The sequence below is a fragment of the Anopheles merus genome, chromosome 3R (assembly GCF_017562075.2).
Source record: "Anopheles merus strain MAF chromosome 3R, AmerM5.1, whole genome shotgun sequence".
Lineage (NCBI taxonomy): Eukaryota > Metazoa > Arthropoda > Insecta > Diptera > Culicidae > Anopheles > Anopheles merus.
In genome coordinates this window covers 19,692,159-19,708,675 of record NC_054084.1, presented here as the reverse complement: position 1 = coordinate 19,708,675, position 16,517 = coordinate 19,692,159, and the positions used below count along the sequence as shown (strand labels likewise).

The window sequence follows — 16,517 nt, the reverse complement described above, 5'->3', positions numbered from 1 at the left end:
TGAATAAATTCCCAAAATTAAGAAAAATCTTAATGCTTCAAAAAAGTGAAACTAGTATCATTTCTAGCCTTAAATAGAATGTATATTTTATTTGACTAATAATGTAATGAAAAATGTTATCGCCAAAATATCCTCCTATTATGTTCCAACTGACCCACTCTCGCTTTCAAGCTGCACCTCTTCATCTCTGCGGTATGATACAGTCAAAAATCAATACAATCGATAATCCAGTACTGTTCCAAAAAAAAAATAAGGGCCCCAAGACAACAGTTGTACCCAATTACCTTATCGGGGTGCATCCATCTACTCCTCTGCCACCTCACAAAAGCTCTCTCGTACGCGCACCATCCATTACGTCACGTTAACACCCGTGCGTGTGTACCCAGTGGAAGGCATCATACTTACCCACCATCATTCTCTCATGCTACCTCATCAATAGTGAGCAAAAAAAAACCCCAAAGATTCGGCATGTTCTCCTCTCAACTACACGCTTTAAACCTTCACTGCCATACCACCTCAACCGTAAGCGGGGCGAGTTCGCTCTCACGCCGTTCGACGAGCCCGCCGCTAACAAAAGCTCCACAGCGTGCAACGGTTCGTTTCAATAAGCGTTTTGAGTTCGATTCGAGAGGATCAATTCAACACAGTGTTTGCTTGCCTCCAGCGTGCTCCTAGCTTAGCTTCAACGAAATTCCTTTTCCCATCTAATCACACCGTATATAACACCAGGTAAGTCCGGCGGAAGCGCACCGTATTCGTTTGTTTAGAGTTAGAGAGCCCATTTTGCGGTTCAGTGAAGCGTGGTGAAATGTGATGGTGAAACAGATTTTAGATTGAGCGTCAAATGTCGCACTAAAAATTTGGCGACCCTCGAGCATTAGAAGCATCAGTGAAGGTGGAAGGCTTCGTATCGGGCAACGAAAAGCTTCAGCTTAATAAGGCATATGCTTTTGTTTTGACCAAACATATTTGCTACTTCCGAATATTGTTTGCAACAGGAAATGGAAGCAGATCGTCGTAGTAAATAATAAAAAAAAACCCAAAGCTTGTATTTCTGCACATGAGTTGTTAGTCATCCGTTACCGTTGCATCTAATAGTGATCTATCTATAATTGTGCGCACTAGCGATCGTGAGTTGCTGATCACATAACGATTTCCTAACGCGGGTTTAGCTGTACGAGACGCTGGGCAATGGTTCGCTTATCTTGCCTTCGAATCGAAGGGAAATAAGACACTATTGTTGCCGTTTTTGTTTCTCCTATTCGTAGCTCGTAGAACGCGGGAAGACCGATCACACCAAATGATGATGAAAGGCGGAAAATGATAGTTACGCTCGTTGAAAATTAGATTTATTTGACGTGTTTAATGCGGTTTTAATGCGTACAAAACCTACAATAATCTTCCATTAGCGTCTAATAGTTTAAAAAAGCTATTAAAATAAGCTTCTCAGGAAATTATTGCAACCGGCAAAAGCTTCTACTACCCTTTTATCGCCTGTCACGGTAGTAAAAATGTGTCCTTCAGTGGACAAACAGCACGATGCAGGAAACAATTTGAATGCGAATTGCATTGGTCAACTAAGAAGCACTAAACTTCCTAGTTCCCACCATTTGCAGGATCGCATTACGAGGCATCGCAAAAACTGACGCTAACTGATCGGCCATTTTTATTGAAGCGGGCAATGACTGGTACAAGCGTTTTTTTTTTTTGCTTTGTACGTCCAGAATCAATACGCTCAGGGCATTATATCTCGAAGCGGTTAACCTTCGGTGCCATGATCCCGCACAGCAAGTGGCCAAGTGGGAGGCACGGCAGCTAGCAACATGATGGTGTTAGCATAGGGAGATGCCGAATTTGCGCTTTGCGCCGCTCATACCCTCGCCATACAGGTTATACATAATTTGAAGGATTTCCGCTTCGACGGAGGCTGCGGATCGTAAAAGTGTTCGGAGTGCGTCTTCTGGCGTCTTGCCGTGCCTACCCGAAAATATGAGAAGAAAACCAGTTCCCTAAAAAAAAACGTTTATGGCTGTCTGGGGGACAAGGGTCACCTCTTGCTCTTGGACGATCTTTCATACACGATCGAGGCCGGCTTCAGGGAAGGGATGAAGGAAAGCAGGATCGTCAAAAACAGTTTGGCAATAATCCGTACGGATGATAAATTGGACATGCTTTGGCGGCGGCATGGTGAAGCCTTCATTCCTGAACGTTCTTTTACAACGCGTTTCGCTGGTTTAGTATCTTGCGATCGCGATCGCAAAGCAAAGCCTGAATGCGTAAAATCGCCCGGATTTTTTTTACCATTGCTGGGGAATTTTCATCTATTTGGGTTTATCCGTAAAAGCAAGTAACACAACAAAAATGTACAAATTAAAACCCGTTTCACTTGAGCCCCTTTTGATTGGGTTGGATTTTGTTTTAAACTGTGCGTTGTTGCTCCTCGGCTCCGAGCACATTCGCAATAAGGTAACAACATTTATCATCGCGCCATCTCATGTCCAAATGGTGAATGACCCGCACGGTGAGCCCCGCGGGGCGAAGGTTGTGCGGTGTGCGGCACATGTTTCAAGGCCTTTCCGAAATTGCGGCGTGGTCCAGCAGCACCTGGTCGGGCGCCATCGCAAAGACGCCGTGAGCGAGAGCCCCCGAAGACTTGATTGATTTCTCGTTCTCGATTGATATGTGTGTGTGTGTGTGTGTGTGTGTTTGGTGGTGGGGAAGAGTAGACTTCTCTAAGCTGAGGCACGAACCAGAACGGAAACGTAGACGGGAGGTCGATCTCTTGCAAGACGCAGCAGCAGCAGCAACCTTACCAACCGCCGACTCGTTGTGATTATGTAGTCACCCGACATGGACAGCATTGACCCAAAAGTCTCAACCAGTTGAGATGCGAACAGCGCTGTCCCTTGTCCCCCCCCCCCCTCTTCCACCACCGTTATGCTAATTTATACCGTCCCACATAATTACGGTGCGAACCGGTTGGCAGGTTCACAGGCCCCATATGCACGAGCTGTGTTGGTGGACAGTTTTGTTGATACGACCGATTAAGCAGTTGCAGGTTACTTTCGGTTTTCTTGTTGTTATCGTATCTCTCTCTCTCGGTTTCATTTATGCCGTCCCCGCCTATCACACCTTACTAGAGATTGGCAAACAAACAGTTAGTGCAAAGGTAGTAGTTAGCGGTGGTATCTATAACACGATCGCTAGAAAGGAACGACCGCAATCACCCCGGTAGCAACAACAACAACAACAAAAGTCCAAACTTCCAAGCTTCATCTAGAATGCACAAGGCCGGATAAAGGTGTACGCATCCGCCTTGAGGATGTGGTGAAGTGTATCCGGCGGTAGTGTGCGCACTACCGGACACTACTGGCGCACACGTGCGGGGCACGATTATAGGTGATTATGAAGACGATCCTACATGACCTTACGCAGGTTGTTGTGGCGCTCGTTAAATTACAAGTTGCGGAAGGCTTTCTATTTCCCCGCTCGATCGAGTAGCGTAACTGTTTCTATTACGATTCTTATAGATATTCCAACTGGATTACTGTTCGAGACGTCATAAAGGACTCAATTATTCCTATTCCTATTAGAATCGTAATAAATAGCAGAAAAGAAGATTGGATTAGCTCCCACCCAACCAAATCACGATCGTACAATGTTATTAAATTGATCTTCTAGCACGTCTTATCACTCATTAGATGTAACAATCGTAACGAATAATTGCTTCTGTAACCATGCACCACCTTCCCACACATACGGCTACTAACCACAGGCGATTTAATTATTCACAGCAATCACCACCACTCAGCGATGGCTTACCGTTTCGCCTGCGTTCTGCTGACCGTGGCCCTGTGTGCCGCCCCGGCCCTTAGCTTCTCGGCCGGTGCACCGAACGGTGCCTGCGACGACATGATCCCGCAGCATCACACCGACCCGCAGAAGTCGGCCGCCCCGTACCAGATCATCCTCTCGAAGAAGCAGATCAACGCCGGCGAAGGTGTCACGATCACCGTGCAAGGTAAGGGGGAACGGGAAATAGAGAAATCAAATAAACATGAGCAAAACTTACAAAATCCTTTCACCTTGTGCTCGTCTCCACTCCCTATCAACGCGGGTAGGTAACAGCGCCAAGGACACGATCAAGGGGCTGCTCTGCCAGACGCGCGTAGGCGAAACGCCGGTCGGTGCATTCGACGTGCCGCCGAACAACAACTACATCCAGAAGCTGGACTGTGGCAACTCCAAGGCGGTAAGTGTAGGTGACAGTGCGCGGGCGCCGTTCTAACGGCACGCTGTTCGTGTTCGCGAAACTGGTAACAACGCTCCCCGAGAGATTGCTAATGGAAATTAATTAGACACGAAATGGGCCCGACCGTTCTAACTGGTTAGCGGGGCTTTAAATTACCATAAAAGCCATGCGATAGTGTCCGGTCCATCTGGTTGTTATATGAGGTGTGACAGAGCGTTACCTTAATGCCACCTTTGTTGTTGCGAATACGAACGATGATTAGCAGCAATTAGGTTGTCAAATTGAAATCTAATTTTCACTTTCCTTTTTCCCCAGTCGGCCATTACGCACAAGAAGATTACCACCCCCCCGAACGCCATCACCTTCAACTGGATCGCCCCGAAGGGACTGAGCGAGCAGGCTCAGGTCTACTGCACGATCGCACTGAACGGTGGCGTCTTCTGGGTGAAGCACACGTCCGACTTCCTGAAGGTGAACTAAGCACCGGACGGGGGCGTCAACCAACCGGTGTGTGTGTGTCTGCGGTCCCGGTGACCGGCCACCCGGGATGTACCTTTTCACGAGTGGTTTGGAGCAGTATTATGGAGCGGAGAGCAAGCAAACCTACTACTAGAGAGCTGACTTTTTTGCTTACCATCGGGAAGACTGTGTCTTTACGATTTTTACCCAACCGGACAACTCATTCTCATTAGCTTACGAAGATTTTCCACACCCCAAATCTTCTCGTTTTACCTGAAATGACAATAAAAACACATTATTATTGACAAAAAATACAACAAAATACAAAACAAAACAAAACTATCGCGTCTATTCTACTCATTGTACTTTATTGGTTGTGATGTGTTAGTTATAAATTCGTGAAAAGTTCATTATTAGTTCTAAATTAAAAAAAAAAATACATACCGCCAAGGTAAAATGGCAGATATATGGCATATCAAAGACCGACGGAAGGGAAGTGTGTAGTGTCGCGTGAAATTTGTTTCACCTTCGTCTTCTAGGTTTTTAAAAATGGCGTTCAGTGTTTGTGTGTGTGTGTAAATAAAAGCTAGAACCTTGTTTCGTCTCAAAAGAGTAAAATACGGGTTACGGCCCGTAAAAGACCCCCATCGTCCCTTAATCCGCCTGCATCACGCAGATGGACAGGTACCCATTTTCATAATACAGTACGTCGGTTTTATCGTCCCTGTTTGGGTTGCGCATCGGGACCGGGTTGTGGAATGGATTGGTTACGTTGCGTCTCATGAACACCAGCTTACCGCACGTGGCCGGCAAGGTTTGCCCGGTGAGATCCACGATCGCCGCATCGTCTATGGCTTCCCGCTGCGTGTAGGAAGTGAACGCGAGCGGCACGTTCGGAATGGTCAGCAGCTGGCGTATCGTTTCGTCCCAGGTGTGTTTGCCCGTGCCGAAGAACTCGTTAAACCCACAGTTGAAAGCCACGGCAAGGTGCGGCTTTGGGAGTTTGAACTGTGGCGGCAGCTTGTGGAACAGGTACCGGTACACCTCCACCTCTACCGTGCGATTGTTCATGAAGTGCATCACGCTGCTTGCCGCGTCGTTTACGTTGGGGCCGATGAGGTACAGGCGCAGTCGGCGTAATTTCGGCAGAAAGCGGAAGAGGACCGCCTCGGTGACAGGGTTAAAGCACAGGTAGTCTTCCTCCGCACCGAGCACAAACACGTTCAGCTCTTCCTGTAGCTCGTGCTGCAGACCAACGGTGCGGAGCACGTGCAGGAGCGTCCCGACGGGGGAAAATATTCCCGCAGCGTTGATGTTTTCGAGCTCCTGGGCCAGCTCGAGGCCGGGTTCGGTGAGGCTGGTTTGAATGTCGCACCCCGCTGCAGCGCTCAGCAGCTCGAATGTGTCCTTCGGGAAGGGCTTTTGGAATTTTTCATCTTGCTCAAAGTCAAAGTTGGGGTACAGATTTTTCGCACAGTTTGTAGTGTCTGGAAGGGAAGAAAAAAAAGAGGAAGTACGTTAATAATGAGTGATGTATAACATGTACCCTGTCCCTGAGCAGCATACCTGTACCGTAGTAAAAGTTAAGACGCAATCCGTCGCACCACTTGGCATGTGCCTCACGATCGCTCTGCTGATGCTCCTCGCTACAGTACGCCACCTGCTGGCAGTTGTCGCAAAAGAACAGCCTTTCCGCCCGATACTCCAGGCAGACGTTGCACAGCGCCGGAAAGCTCAGCATCTGGTTCTCGTGATGGTACAGCGGGCGTTGCAGGATTTTCGAGATCAGCAAACCGGTACAGTGGACGTGATTCATGAATGCGATCAAATTTTCGGGATTGCTGTTAAACCGCTGGCCCAGAAACGATTCCGCACAGCGCAGCACATGGTCGGTGCCACTTTTCTGCAGCACCGACTGGACGGCCGTGCAGAACTCTTTGTGCGAGGGTGCATCGTACGTTTGGTGCTTTTTGCTGCAGTACTTGATCAGCTTGCACTTCTTGCACAGCAGCAGCGGGCCCGCGGCCGGGACGGACGGTTTGGCGATGGGAGATTCCAGGAAGCATACGTTGCATTTGTTCGGGTGGAAATTTGGATACTCGGAAGCCATGGCACATGGGTGTGGGATGAGATGGAGGTGGGTTTGGAATGGCACAGAATGATGGAATGATGCGAGTGACGCTCCAAAATGGAGACTGGAAAGGAATGAAAAAACGGGACATTACTTTCTATTCTATGTGGTAATAGTTTAAGTGTAGCAAAACAGCGAACAGAAAAATACTCTGCTTGATAAAATCCTGCCCAAACACTTACCGCAGCGAGTCGCCTCGACCGTGCACGGGAGCGTTTCGAGGAAATGTAAACAAAATGCGCCGAACAAAACCGCTTTTGTTGACAGCCTGGAAGCATCCGTATGGGCTGCTTTCACGCACAATCATGTTTTAACGATTTTTGGATAATAAATGCCTTTATCATGGGAATTTAAACGCAATTGATAATTTTAATATTTTTATTGGGACTGTAAAAGTCATTTACTTTGGTTAAAAAACCAAATTTAAATTGTTTATCACAATTTAAAACGGGCACATTTCACTCACTCCCTCGAATGTCAAACGAAACGTCATCGTCGTGTTTCCATTGCCAGCTTTTTCACAACAAATCCATCGTGCCGTTGTGGTTTGTGCAGCAATTGTGCATTTATGTAAGTAAGTCTGCCGGCAGGTGGATAAGTAAAGAAGAAAATGCTTCGTTCGTGTCTATCCAACTTGGTCCGCATTCATCGCTCGCCGGTACAGACAAGCATAAGAAATTATGGTGAGTGTGAAACAGTTCACGGAAATCGCAAGCGCAACATTCAATTCCCTATCCTTCCTCAGCTGCACCACCGAAACGGTTCTACAGAAACACCGGCGTAATCTCCAGCAATGGCCGGTTCGAGATCACACTCGACAGTCGGAAGCTGAAAACACCGAGAGGATTACCGTTTTACGTGGAAAGTGAACCACTGGCCGTCGCGATTGCCATGGAATGGGACGCCCAGAAGGATGTAATTGACCGGTCGTCCATGCATTTGGTAGGAGTTGTGACTTTTCGTTGGGAAAAGGTTATCTTTTTTTACGCCCTTATTATTGTTTCTTTCAGACTGCTTTGAGCAGCACAGTCATCGATAACCCGAACAGCCTGCAGAAGCATGATATGGTGAATTATTTGGTAAACTATATCAACACCGATACCGTTCTGTTCCACTCGAGTGTACGTACAAAACCGTTCTTCGTGTTTTAAGCATTTTCTTTAAATTATTTGCGTTTCTATTTCCAAATACAGGAAGAACCAGAGCTCAAAAAGCTACAAAGCCAAGAGTGGACCCCGATCGTCGACTGGTGCAACAAGCGGTACGAGATCAACCTCGCCTCCACCGATTCCCTCGTGGTGCCCACGTTTGAGCCCGGCATGGCGATGAATTTAAGCCGTTACTTCTCCTCCTACAATACGGCCGCCCTGCACGGGTTTGTGTTTGCGGTGGACACGATCAAATCCATCATCCTAACGATGGCCTGTGCCGATCGGTACATCTCGATCGAGAAGGCGGTACAGCTCGCCCGGCTTGAGGAAGAATTCCAGCAGGGTCACTGGGGGAAGGTAGAGTGGGCCCACGACATCCAGCGGCTCGATTCACAGGCTCGGCTGTCCGCCGCCGTGCTGTACATTTACTTCAACACCAGCAATGCGTTTGTGAAGGAGAAAATTTCACTGTAAAATGGGAAAGGATGAACAAAGAAAGCATGCACACGAAGCGCTCTGGTGTTGTAGTGGTAAAACAATTGCTTTGCTAGCATTTTATTAACGGTTACAATTTTATCTTTTTGATATCCTCCATTTTAAAGTCGATCCTGGGGCGGGAAAACGAAAGAAAGCGAGGGTTTAATTACCATCCAGTGAGAAAATAATACACACCAATGCTTACCTAAGCGCCAAAATGGAACGTGCTTCGTTGGCGGTTAACCGCCAGCTGGCCGATGACGATTCCCAATACTCCGGCAGCTCGGAAACACTCTCCAGGTTCAGTATCGTCCCCATCTGCAGCAACTTTGCCAGCTTGTCCCTCACCGACCATGATGTCGCGCCCGTCAGAAACGAGGAAAGGGCACGAATTTCCTGATCTAGTACCAATCCTCCCAACCGATTGAACGTAGTTTTCTTAACCGCCCGCTCCATTCGCGCCGTTATTTCCGTCGTCACAATGCTGACCAGTGCGTCATAGTTGCGCGGCGTCAGGGCCACCTTGAACGAGTTGAGCAGCCCATCGATCTGCACGATCAAAAACTGCACAAACGTTTCGCTCGCCTCGTATGTGGCCAGCTCCTCCTCCGTTAGGTTGTGGTTGTGCGTCAGAAACTGATCCACCCACGGGTGTAACCTCGGTTTGATGGCGGACGAGCGAAGCTGCTGGAAGCCAAAATCGACCAGCGCCTTCAGCGAATCGCCAACTGACTTCAACCCGCCCAGACAGCTGTCCAGCTTTTCCTTCTCCCGTGCGCTCATGCCCGGGAACGTGATTTCCGTCTCCTCGGTCATCATCTTCCAGAGCGTTTCGATAAACTCGGTCGACATGTCGGCGTTGTTCAGCGCAGCGATGAACCGGCCGCGCGCCTGGTCCGAATCGCTCGTCTGCAGCCGGCCCTGCTGGATCGAACTTTGGAATGCATTGTACGCCTGGGCGAGATCGATGTACCCGGTGGGGTAGCCGGATTTCAGTGGCGCTTTGAGCGCTTTCATGTAGTCTTCCTCCAGGCAGCTGGCAGCGTTGTTAATTACCGCACAGACGCCATCGAGCGACTGCGTACCGTTCGAGCGGCGGATGCACTTGCGCACGATAAAGAACACGTCGTCCAGCATACTGGAGCACTGCTGGCCCTCCTCGAGCTTGTCCAGCCCGATCGCTTTCAGCACGCTTTCCTCCATGAAGTAGCGCTCGAACAGAAGGTAGGTGCTGAGCAGCTCCTGCATTTGCGTGTTGAGGCGTGACTTTTGCAGAAGGGTTTGCAGTTCGGCCAGCCGCTCCTGTTTGACTTCCGCCGGGAGGGAACTTTTATCCAAATCGTTCTGTAACAAAAGCGAAGAAGGCATAATTAATAGAAGAAGGCTCAAGGGTGGCACTTTCACGTCGACTTACAGCACATCTTCGCTTGATGAACTTCACGTACAGTTCCGCCCTCGAGTGCATGATCGTGATCTCCCCGATCAAACTATCGATATCTTTAGCGTTCAGCTTATCGATCGATCCGCCACCACCGCCGGACGGTTTGCGATAATGTCCCATCGTCGATCCGCCACCCGCATTCTTAATGTAATCATTAATCTGTGCAATCCTTCTGCCCGTCTGTCGGTTGCGGCAGAACTCCTGCACACACTTGGTCACCTCGTCGTCGCACTCCCGCTGCAGTATGCGACAAATCTGCACCAGCCGGCCCGGTCCATAGCAATTCTCTATAATCGCCTGATTGACCTCGATCACGCGCGCAATATTCTCCAACAGTATCGTCAGCGTGTCGGCGTACGCAACCGCCGCCCGCTTTTCCGCCTTCGCAATGTCCATCGAGGAGCGCAGCTCTTTGGCCGCCTTCACCTGCAGCTTGCCGCAGATGTAGGTCATGAACTTTTCCAGCCCCTCGTCGTGCATGCCGAGCAGCGGGAATATCTTGAAGAACCGTTCCACCGACGCGAGATCGTCGCGCTTGACCGCTTCGTCGAACTTTTGGTTTACCATTTGCTGCATCTGTACCGTCGCCTGCTCGAGCGTCGAAACCGCCTGGCTGACGGACGTTATCGATCCGCTCACATCATCGGCCGTCTTCTGGAGCAGCGTTTTGTCCATCGAAAGGAAGCGATTCACGTGCCCGGCGCCCTGCTCAAAGTCTTCCTCCCGGATTGCACTCATCACGCCCTGGCTGCAGAGCTGCAGATCGATCAGATCGTGAACCCGCTGCTGACACTCCGACACACGGCTCTGCCAATGGAAACGATGGAGCAAGCAATTAAACAATATTTCGAGGGACCGATTTGCCCACCATCCGCCACTTACCCGCGCCTCATCCAGCCTTCGCACTTTGGCGCTTACACTCTCCGCCAGTGTTGCCGTGTGATTGATCATGTCCGAGAGCTGGCGGCTTTTGTCCGACACCACGCTCAGCCCGCTCAGGGCCACCCCTATGCTGCGCATCTTCGCCTCGAGCTGGCACTGTTGCGACAGAATCTCCTCCAGCCGGGAATCGATTTGTTGCTGCAAGAAAAAAAAAACAAAAAAAACAACCGAACCGTGTAATTAGGATGGGTGGTACGGTGACGGATGGGACTGCGACAACGACGGGTGTACCTCTTTCGATGTTATCCGTTGGCATACTTCTTCTATGCCCTCCGTGGTGCTAATATCACTATCCTCGATGAATGCGTTTAATTTTAACATTTTCTACACTAGAGAACTAACCGAAATTAGGCTAAATAATACGGACTGTTTGCGAATGTTTACATTTGCCGAGGAAAAGTGACCTGCTGGCAAACTGTCAGTTGGAGAAATGTCAGTGGCGTTTCAAAATGTCAGTTCGCAAATCACAACAAAGCACAGCTGGAGGCTGACCACACGTGAACCGTCGGTTTGTTATGGTCACTTTCATGCTCAATTTACAAGAAGATTGTTTATTTTTGAGTACAAATTTACGACACATTCTTTACGAAAAAGCAATAAAATCGGTCTTCCCAGTCAGTATCTTTGAGAATCTGGCATTAAACTCCCTGCAGCTGGATCCACACTCCAACCAAAACGCGCTTTGTTTACATTCAAGCTTGTTTGACAGTTGCTCAACACACTCACACGCCGGTTGGTTATCAAACACCTTTTTTCCGTCGCAGCGCTGCCCCGCAACGTGATTTGAATTTCGTGTGGAAAAGTGAAAATTGAACAAAGCTCCATGCAGTAAAAGGAGCAGTGAAAGATGCTGAAGCTGCTCCAGTTGCTGCCGAAAACGTGCAGCCCGCTCACCACCAGAGCGCTGTACGCCGGCTCCGTCGATGGTGGACTGTTGCGGCACGCCTTCCGTACGGACGATGCAAACAAGGACGATTTGCCGCTGCTGGATGATTCCATCTCCGCTGCGACGGCACTGTGGAAAAAGGAAGAGCTGCTGTCGAGGCTTAAAAACTTGCTAAACTGTACCCACGAACAGTCGGAAATGCTGTACAAAGCGAACCGGAAAGCGTTGCGCGTGTTTGCTGCAAGGTTGCTTACGGACAATATTGAGCTGCTGCGGGCGAATGGGATCGACGATAAGTTTATCTACGAAAACCCGCGGGTGCTTTCCACCCCGACCGGTAGGTAGAACTTGTCGACAGATTTACACGGTTAATTAATCTATTTCTTTCCCCTTTGTTTTACCTCAGATGATTTGGCTAAAAAGCTTAAACTATTGCGCGAACTTCCTGCGGTTGAGGATTGCAAAATGCTGACGCCCTTCCTGAAAGCCTCGCTGAAATCCATCGAGCGTATGGTTGCCGTGGCCAAGCAGGAAACGATCCCGGGCGGAAATCGGATCAATTACCTCAGCGAGCGAACTGGCACGGAGGTACCGGTTGTGATTAAATTCTTCGCCACCAACATACGCGTGTACCGCATCGCGCTGGACAAGTTCATCGCCAATCTGGATATCTGTTTGGCGCACCTCGAACCGGCCCATGTGGTGCGGCACCTGTCCGTGCTGGCGTACGCCACTTCCTCGATACGCGAGCGGCTGCAAGCGTTGAAAAACTCCCCGCTGGAGACGATTAAACCCTGGATGGTGCGTGTACCGGACATTGCGCTGGGCAAATCGTTCGAAGCGGTGATCGAGAAGGGACGGCAGCCCGTGTTTAAAGACAGCGTCACGGGCACGTGGTTTGAGACGTATGTGCTGAAGCGAATGGAGTCGCTGCTCGGCTGCACGGAGGAGACGAGCCGCGCGATCTACGACAAGTGTAAAGGGACCGTCCATCTGGTGGACAATATTGAATTTCTGCTCGAGAAGGGAGTGGTCGCGGAGGTGATCATACAGCACGCGCCCATGCTGACGTCGAAGCGGGAAGATTTGCATCAAAAGGTGGCGACGCTGGAAACGTTGCAGTGCTTGCGCAACCTGAACGACGTGGTGCCGCTGTGCGTGCTGAAGGCGTATCAGCTCAAAAAGATCGTTAACAATCTAAACAACGAGCAGCTCGGACCGGTCAACACGAACCGCATCTACTATTTCGCTGACAGTACCGGCTTCAAGCCCGGCGAGGTGACGGAACAGTTTGCCCGCCGCACGTTCATGTTTCGCATCCCGAAGGATAGCTTCCTCGCCAACCTGAAACTATTTCTCGAGCACATGAACCGGGAGGACATTTTGGCGGACCTGTGGGCGTTCAAGTATTCGCCCGGCATCGTGGCGGAGAGGATTGCCCGCGCGAAGGAGGTGCGCGGCAAGAAACTGATGCCCTGGATGGTACGGTGCCCGGACGTGGTGCTGGAGAAGTCGCTCCAGCTGACGAAGGAGAGCGGTGCGCTGCTGGGCGAGAACGAAACGATCGTGGAGTATTTCTGCAAGCGGCTAGGGTTCGATCGGGAGGTGGCGAACTCGATCTTCATAAAGGCACCGTCCGTGCGGAACGTGCGCATCACGAAGGTGAAGAAGGTGATCGACTATCTGCTGGACGAGCTCGACTACACGCCGAACGATATTGCGCTGAACCCGCGCATACTGATGCACAGCCTGCAGACGACGAAGAAGCGGATGGCCCAGCTGAAGGAGATCGGCTGCCGGCCCAAATCGCTCATCATTGTGTGCAAAAGCCAGCGGCAGTACGATCTGTTCGTGAAGGAGTGGATCGATGCGAAGGAGCGCAAGACGAAAGTACAACAGTATGGTTAGGGGAGGGGGGGGGGAGGACAGGTTGGTGAATGGTTCTTCAGCCCTTTGAGCAATTGTGGAGTGTGATGTAACAAAACAAAACAAAACAAAATACAGAATAAAGTGCAGAAGTTGGCCAAAGAGTCAGGAGTAATGTAGATGCAGTTTATTTTGTAATAATTCAATAAGGTTAGGTTGATTGCAACAAAAGCACCATGTAAAAAAATCATAATCATGTATTTCCAAACTAAACATGTAACTAAAAGCTAACTGAATGTTTTTTATCCTAATGAAATTATTTTAATTTCCACCAACGAGCGTCAAGGTAAATATTTTTGAAATTTCTTCTATGAAACTCCCCCGCAGGCCAAAACCCGGTGTTCGTGTGCTCGCCAACACTCCAAATCGGTGCGATTTTCCCTCGCTGGCGAGCCTTTTTGTAAGTCACTGCGACGGTTTTTTAGGGTTAAAGATGGCGCTGGTTAGCGATTGTGTTGGAGCGCAAAATTAAATGGCCAAAAAATAAATACAGTCCACCCCCTCTCTTCCCGCTCATTGTCCTCACGGGGTCGTACATTTCATGTTTGTGCCATATTAGCATCTGCGCTCCGCCGTTTCACTTGCTCATACATGTTCCGCTATTGCATCGGCTGATATTAGGTGGCGACGTTTTTTTTTTTTGTATAGTCTTCACTTGCGGGTGATCTTGACGTTGAGGGAATCGGGGTAAGCATATATTTTAACTTTTAACGGTGCTTTTAGTAATGTATTTATTTGTATTTTTTCCCACTTCAGCCTGTTATTCATTTTACTCTTCCAAGACAACAGCCAACACTGTAATGATATCAGACAAAAACTACCTAATTTCATCAAGTTTATTTCAATTTTCTCAAATCTATCATTTTCCGCAAGTGACACAGACTTTAAGAAAGTTTTTTTTTGTTTATTTTAGAATTTTCTTTTCAAATTTCAATCACAATAACGCAGAAAAGGATCAAGAGAAAAAAACATTGACATTTTTTCTACTTTTTTCCCTTTCTTAGGTGGCCCATTCATAGTTGAACACGCCGTGTTGACACGGCCAAGAAGTGTGTCAAACGTATACCAGTTTGATTGGTCCATGAATGCCTCCTTCCACCCCTGGCTGTACCACTCACTTGATTCAAATAACGAACTCACTGCGTGTCTCCGTGTATCAAACACTCAAACACCAAACACCAATAACAGGCGGTAACAACGTCGCTCTCAAGCACTTTGGATTTCATGTGAGCGAAGCATCCGAGGATCCTCCGGATCATCTTTCTGAGCTATGTAAAACCAATAGGATGCAACTACCGCCACATATTGAACAGCGGCCGCATGTCACGCCAAGAAAGTGCTTGAGAACGAACGATCTGCCGCATGGCGCTACGCTCAGGACCGTCCAGCAAACTAGAGGCCTGGAGCAGGTAGAGCAGTACTTATCGCCGATCAAGAACAGATGAGGATGAAGGAAGACAGCCTGGTCCGAATGACAATTATTTGCATCCTGATCATGCCAGCACGACGTGGTTAACCGGGCAAGCAGTCCTAAAAAGAAGATGAGGCGAACATGTAATTAAACTAGTGCACACTTCTGCTTAAGTTTACACCTGGCAGCACGCATAACAAAACTTACGGGACATATTGGCCATGGTTTTTCCCTGATCGGTAGCTCAGCTGCATTCCGTTGATCTGTATATCGGCGCACGAGGACGTGGTCACATACGTGCATTCTTGTATAGTGTCGCAGTCCCATTTTCTATTGCTATCCATACCGGTCGATGGTTGTGTACAAAAAAGAAAATCACTCTTCCAAATTACCCACTGCAACTTGACGCACTTCTGGCACAGCAGCTCATGCGGTTAATCTGCAACTTGAAGAAGAGCACGCCTTGTTCATCTAATGCTTGAAATCAATCATTTTTTGCAAACTTGCCTGTTGCCGGATGTTTTGCTTCATCACATCTCGCTCAGCTGCGGGCGTGCGAGCACTTTGAACGGCGATCCTATGCGCTGCACAGTAAATTAAAACCTTTCAGCTATTAATAAAATAACACGTGGGTACACTGTTTTCTGTTGATTTTCATTTAACCGTAGAGTTGGCAACCAGATTTACACACGTAAGTGGGCAACCGGCATACCCGGGTATTCCACACGTTTTGATGCAAAAAATTAACGATTTTCATAGGTAAACAATGCTTTCTATATTTTAATGCTGTAAGCAAGTAATGCCGACCATATATTCTCTTCTATTTTATTTATTCGTTAAGTTTTTTTCATTTTATTATAAAAATAACGGTCAAATTGAAATTTTGAATCGCTTGAATTTGACTCGAAAATAAGCACAATACGAAAAGAGGAAGAAGAGAAACGTCATTCTCCATACAAAATGTATGGAATACCCGGGTATGCTGGTTGCCAACTTACGTGGTAAAGTTAAAAAAAAAATCAAAATAAAATACTTACAGGCTATTTAAAATTACAACTTATGCACCAAAAAATCATAAATTAAAAGTTGAGAGGCTACGGAAAATTTCAGGTCAATAAAAGCAATGAATCAAAAGTTATTGCAGTTCGAAGTTGAAAAAAATACCCGGGTATCCGGTTGCCAACTTAAAGGTTAAAATAATGAAATTCACGAAAATAATTCAGAGGCTTACCTCGAAACGAGCACTGCGTGCGAATTAAAGGACGGCTAGAGAAAATGAGCGAGATGCAGCTATTTTTGAACGTCAAAAACCCTCGCCTTGTCCAGCGGGCACAACAACTGTTCGTGAAATCAGCTGTCAGTCGTTTTACATCCAGGAGCGCTTGTGCGTGTGTGTGTGTGTGTGCGCGATAGGTCGTTCGTGCTGCTGCGAGGCCCGTTG

The 16,517-nt window shown here is 48.3% G+C and overlaps 5 protein-coding genes and 1 long non-coding RNA gene across 6 annotated transcripts; 3 read left to right on the top strand and 3 right to left on the bottom strand.

The window, feature by feature from the left end:
• The first annotated feature begins 548 nt into the window (after positions 1-548).
• LOC121596185 (putative defense protein Hdd11-like) lies at positions 549-5,050 on the top strand. The gene is made up of 4 exons (XM_041920898.1): positions 549-729; positions 3,795-4,021; positions 4,122-4,252; positions 4,568-5,050. The coding sequence occupies exons 2-4, from the start codon at positions 3,814-3,816 to the stop codon at positions 4,730-4,732; spliced, it is 504 nt and encodes a 167-aa protein (XP_041776832.1). The 5' UTR covers positions 549-729; positions 3,795-3,813; the 3' UTR covers positions 4,733-5,050.
• Positions 5,051-5,060: 10 nt separating this feature from the next.
• LOC121596182 lies at positions 5,061-7,083 on the bottom strand. The gene is made up of 3 exons (XM_041920896.1): positions 7,025-7,083; positions 6,278-6,906; positions 5,061-6,198 (listed from the first exon to the last, which is right to left on the bottom strand). The coding sequence occupies exons 2-3, from the start codon at positions 6,819-6,821 to the stop codon at positions 5,366-5,368; spliced, it is 1,377 nt and encodes a 458-aa protein (XP_041776830.1). The 5' UTR covers positions 6,822-6,906; positions 7,025-7,083; the 3' UTR covers positions 5,061-5,365.
• Positions 7,084-7,357: 274 nt separating this feature from the next.
• On the top strand, positions 7,358-8,505 carry LOC121596184 (ATP synthase mitochondrial F1 complex assembly factor 2). Its single transcript, XM_041920897.1, has 4 exons — positions 7,358-7,525; positions 7,588-7,784; positions 7,853-7,963; positions 8,036-8,505. Exons 1-4 carry the CDS (start codon positions 7,453-7,455, stop codon positions 8,465-8,467), a joined length of 813 nt encoding a protein of 270 aa, XP_041776831.1. The 5' UTR covers positions 7,358-7,452; the 3' UTR covers positions 8,468-8,505.
• Positions 8,506-8,514: 9 nt separating this feature from the next.
• Positions 8,515-11,266, bottom strand: LOC121596181 (conserved oligomeric Golgi complex subunit 4). Its single transcript, XM_041920895.1, has 5 exons — positions 11,085-11,266; positions 10,794-10,991; positions 9,885-10,718; positions 8,676-9,814; positions 8,515-8,601 (listed from the first exon to the last, which is right to left on the bottom strand). Exons 1-5 carry the CDS (start codon positions 11,172-11,174, stop codon positions 8,559-8,561), a joined length of 2,304 nt encoding a protein of 767 aa, XP_041776829.1. The 5' UTR covers positions 11,175-11,266; the 3' UTR covers positions 8,515-8,558.
• Positions 11,267-11,327: 61 nt separating this feature from the next.
• On the top strand, positions 11,328-13,717 carry LOC121597486 (transcription termination factor, mitochondrial). Its single transcript, XM_041923280.1, has 2 exons — positions 11,328-12,076; positions 12,146-13,717. Exons 1-2 carry the CDS (start codon positions 11,701-11,703, stop codon positions 13,645-13,647), a joined length of 1,878 nt encoding a protein of 625 aa, XP_041779214.1. The 5' UTR covers positions 11,328-11,700; the 3' UTR covers positions 13,648-13,717.
• Positions 13,718-14,608: 891 nt separating this feature from the next.
• LOC121597951 lies at positions 14,609-16,516 on the bottom strand. Its single transcript, XR_006005489.1, has 3 exons — positions 16,308-16,516; positions 15,284-15,660; positions 14,609-15,195 (listed from the first exon to the last, which is right to left on the bottom strand). It is a non-coding gene; the product is annotated as an uncharacterized LOC121597951 (long non-coding RNA).
• Between the last annotated feature and the right edge of the window lies 1 nt (position 16,517).

Excerpts from the sequence above, each read along its gene's own strand:
- LOC121596185 (XM_041920898.1), top strand. The coding sequence starts at position 3,814 with ATGGCTTACCGTTTCGCCTGCGTTCTGCTGACCGTGGCCCTGTGTGCC. Across the intron at positions 4,022-4,121 it reads TGTCACGATCACCGTGCAAG|GTAACAGCGCCAAGGACACG; the intron begins GTAAGGGGGAAC and ends CAACGCGGGTAG. Across the intron at positions 4,253-4,567 it reads ACTGTGGCAACTCCAAGGCG|TCGGCCATTACGCACAAGAA; the intron begins GTAAGTGTAGGT and ends CTTTTTCCCCAG.
- LOC121596182 (XM_041920896.1), bottom strand. The coding sequence starts at position 6,821 with ATGGCTTCCGAGTATCCAAATTTCCACCCGAACAAATGCAACGTATGC. Across the intron at positions 6,199-6,277 it reads TAACTTTTACTACGGTACAG|ACACTACAAACTGTGCGAAA; the intron begins GTATGCTGCTCA and ends CTTCCCTTCCAG.
- LOC121596184 (XM_041920897.1), top strand. The coding sequence starts at position 7,453 with ATGCTTCGTTCGTGTCTATCCAACTTGGTCCGCATTCATCGCTCGCCG. Across the intron at positions 7,526-7,587 it reads GACAAGCATAAGAAATTATG|CTGCACCACCGAAACGGTTC; the intron begins GTGAGTGTGAAA and ends ATCCTTCCTCAG. Across the intron at positions 7,964-8,035 it reads CCGTTCTGTTCCACTCGAGT|GAAGAACCAGAGCTCAAAAA; the intron begins GTACGTACAAAA and ends TTCCAAATACAG.
- LOC121596181 (XM_041920895.1), bottom strand. The coding sequence starts at position 11,174 with ATGTTAAAATTAAACGCATTCATCGAGGATAGTGATATTAGCACCACG. Across the intron at positions 10,992-11,084 it reads AACGGATAACATCGAAAGAG|CAACAAATCGATTCCCGGCT; the intron begins GTACACCCGTCG and ends TTTTTCTTGCAG. Across the intron at positions 9,815-9,884 it reads TCATCAAGCGAAGATGTGCT|AACGATTTGGATAAAAGTTC; the intron begins GTAAGTCGACGT and ends CTTTTGTTACAG.
- LOC121597486 (XM_041923280.1), top strand. The coding sequence starts at position 11,701 with ATGCTGAAGCTGCTCCAGTTGCTGCCGAAAACGTGCAGCCCGCTCACC. Across the intron at positions 12,077-12,145 it reads GGTGCTTTCCACCCCGACCG|ATGATTTGGCTAAAAAGCTT; the intron begins GTAGGTAGAACT and ends GTTTTACCTCAG.